The 1,336-nt window shown below is 50.8% G+C and overlaps 1 protein-coding gene across 1 annotated transcript in view; it reads left to right on the forward strand.

The window, feature by feature from the left end:
• Nucleotides 1-4: 4 nt before the first annotated feature.
• LOC108229465 (histone deacetylase 6) overlaps nt 5-1,336 on the forward strand; it is a gene marked incomplete at both ends in the record, with an annotated part of 4,517 nt that continues 3,185 nt past the window's right edge. The window contains 5 exons of the mRNA XM_017405134.2: nt 5-117; nt 211-278; nt 407-551; nt 633-761; nt 833-1,061. Of these exons, the coding sequence (XP_017260623.2) occupies nt 5-117; nt 211-278; nt 407-551; nt 633-761; nt 833-1,061 (684 nt within the window). The remainder of the gene's footprint in view (nt 118-210; nt 279-406; nt 552-632; nt 762-832; nt 1,062-1,336) is intronic.

The following is a 1,336-nucleotide window of genomic DNA, read 5'->3' on the forward strand; positions in this document are numbered from 1 at the left end:
TGTGTTACAGGGAGGTTATGACTTGCAGGCGACGGCAGAGGGAGTTGCAGCCTGTGTCAGAGCTCTGTTGGGTGGAGCATGTCCTCTGCTGGCTCCGCCCACTGCTCCCTCTGACAGGTAGGACTGATAACAGGCATCTGATTGGACGCTGATGTTGTGAGGAATCCTAGTTTGGGTCCAGTTCTGACTCCTTACCTGTGTGTCTCTCAGCGCTCTGCAGTCCATCTCTCAGACCATCTCAGCTCAGTTTTCATACTGGGCCTCACTGCAAACCCTAGGTAGCACACACACACATGCACACACACCCCACCACACACACACACACACACATGCACACACACACGCACAGACACACACACACACATACATCATGTCAACTGCACGTTAACATGTTTTCTGCTTTGAGGCGATCCATTGGTTGAGGGTGATGTCATCAGAGCATCATCCAATGAGAAGAGTACTGTGATTGCTTACCCCGCCCCCTTGGTTTCCAAGACAACCGGGCTGGTTTATGATGAGAGGATGATGGAGCACATGGATGTGTTGATCAGGTGGGTTAGCTGCTTCCTGACTAAACATGCTCTGACGTAAACATGATGAAACAAACACGATCATGTGATTCCATGTGGCAGACATCACCCTGAACAGCCACAGAGAATCTTTAAGATCTTCTCCAAACATCAGCAGCTGGGGTTGGTCGATCGCTGCCAGCAGATACCAGCTCGCCTGGCGACAGACGAGGAGCTGGCCATGTGTCACAGGTGAGGAGGTGCTGCGTGTTTGTCACATCAGGTGGTTCCTCCCAGAGATCTGCTGACTGTGTGTGTTTCAGTGTGCAGCACATCGAACAGATAAAGTCGACGACCACGATGAAGCCTCGAGACCTTCACAGGTTGGGTGACGAGTTCACCTCCATCTTCCTCAATAACCAGAGCTTCCAGTGTGCCCAGCTGGCTGCAGGAAGCTGCTTTAACGCTGTGGACAGAATTCTGGGTGGACAGGTAGGAGGACAGAAGACACCTACGCTGTCCACAGCTCCACTGTGTCACACATTAGCTTTTGCCACAACATCATAAAAGTGTCCTATAGCCTAAAAAGTCATTATTTTACCATCAACGCATTAATAACAGGATAACGAGCTAACAAAAGGTTACAGCAGGCTAACAACAGGCTAACAGCAGGCTAACAACAGGCAGACAACAGGCTAACAGCAGGCAGACAACAGGCTAACAGCAGGCTAACAGCAGGCTAACAACGGGCTAACAGCAGGCAGACAACAGGCTAACAGCAGGCTAACAACAGGCAGACAACAGGCTAACAGCAGGCAGACAACAGG

The sequence above is a fragment of the Kryptolebias marmoratus genome, unplaced genomic scaffold (assembly GCF_001649575.2).
Source record: "Kryptolebias marmoratus isolate JLee-2015 unplaced genomic scaffold, ASM164957v2 Scaffold180, whole genome shotgun sequence".
Lineage (NCBI taxonomy): Eukaryota > Metazoa > Chordata > Actinopteri > Cyprinodontiformes > Rivulidae > Kryptolebias > Kryptolebias marmoratus.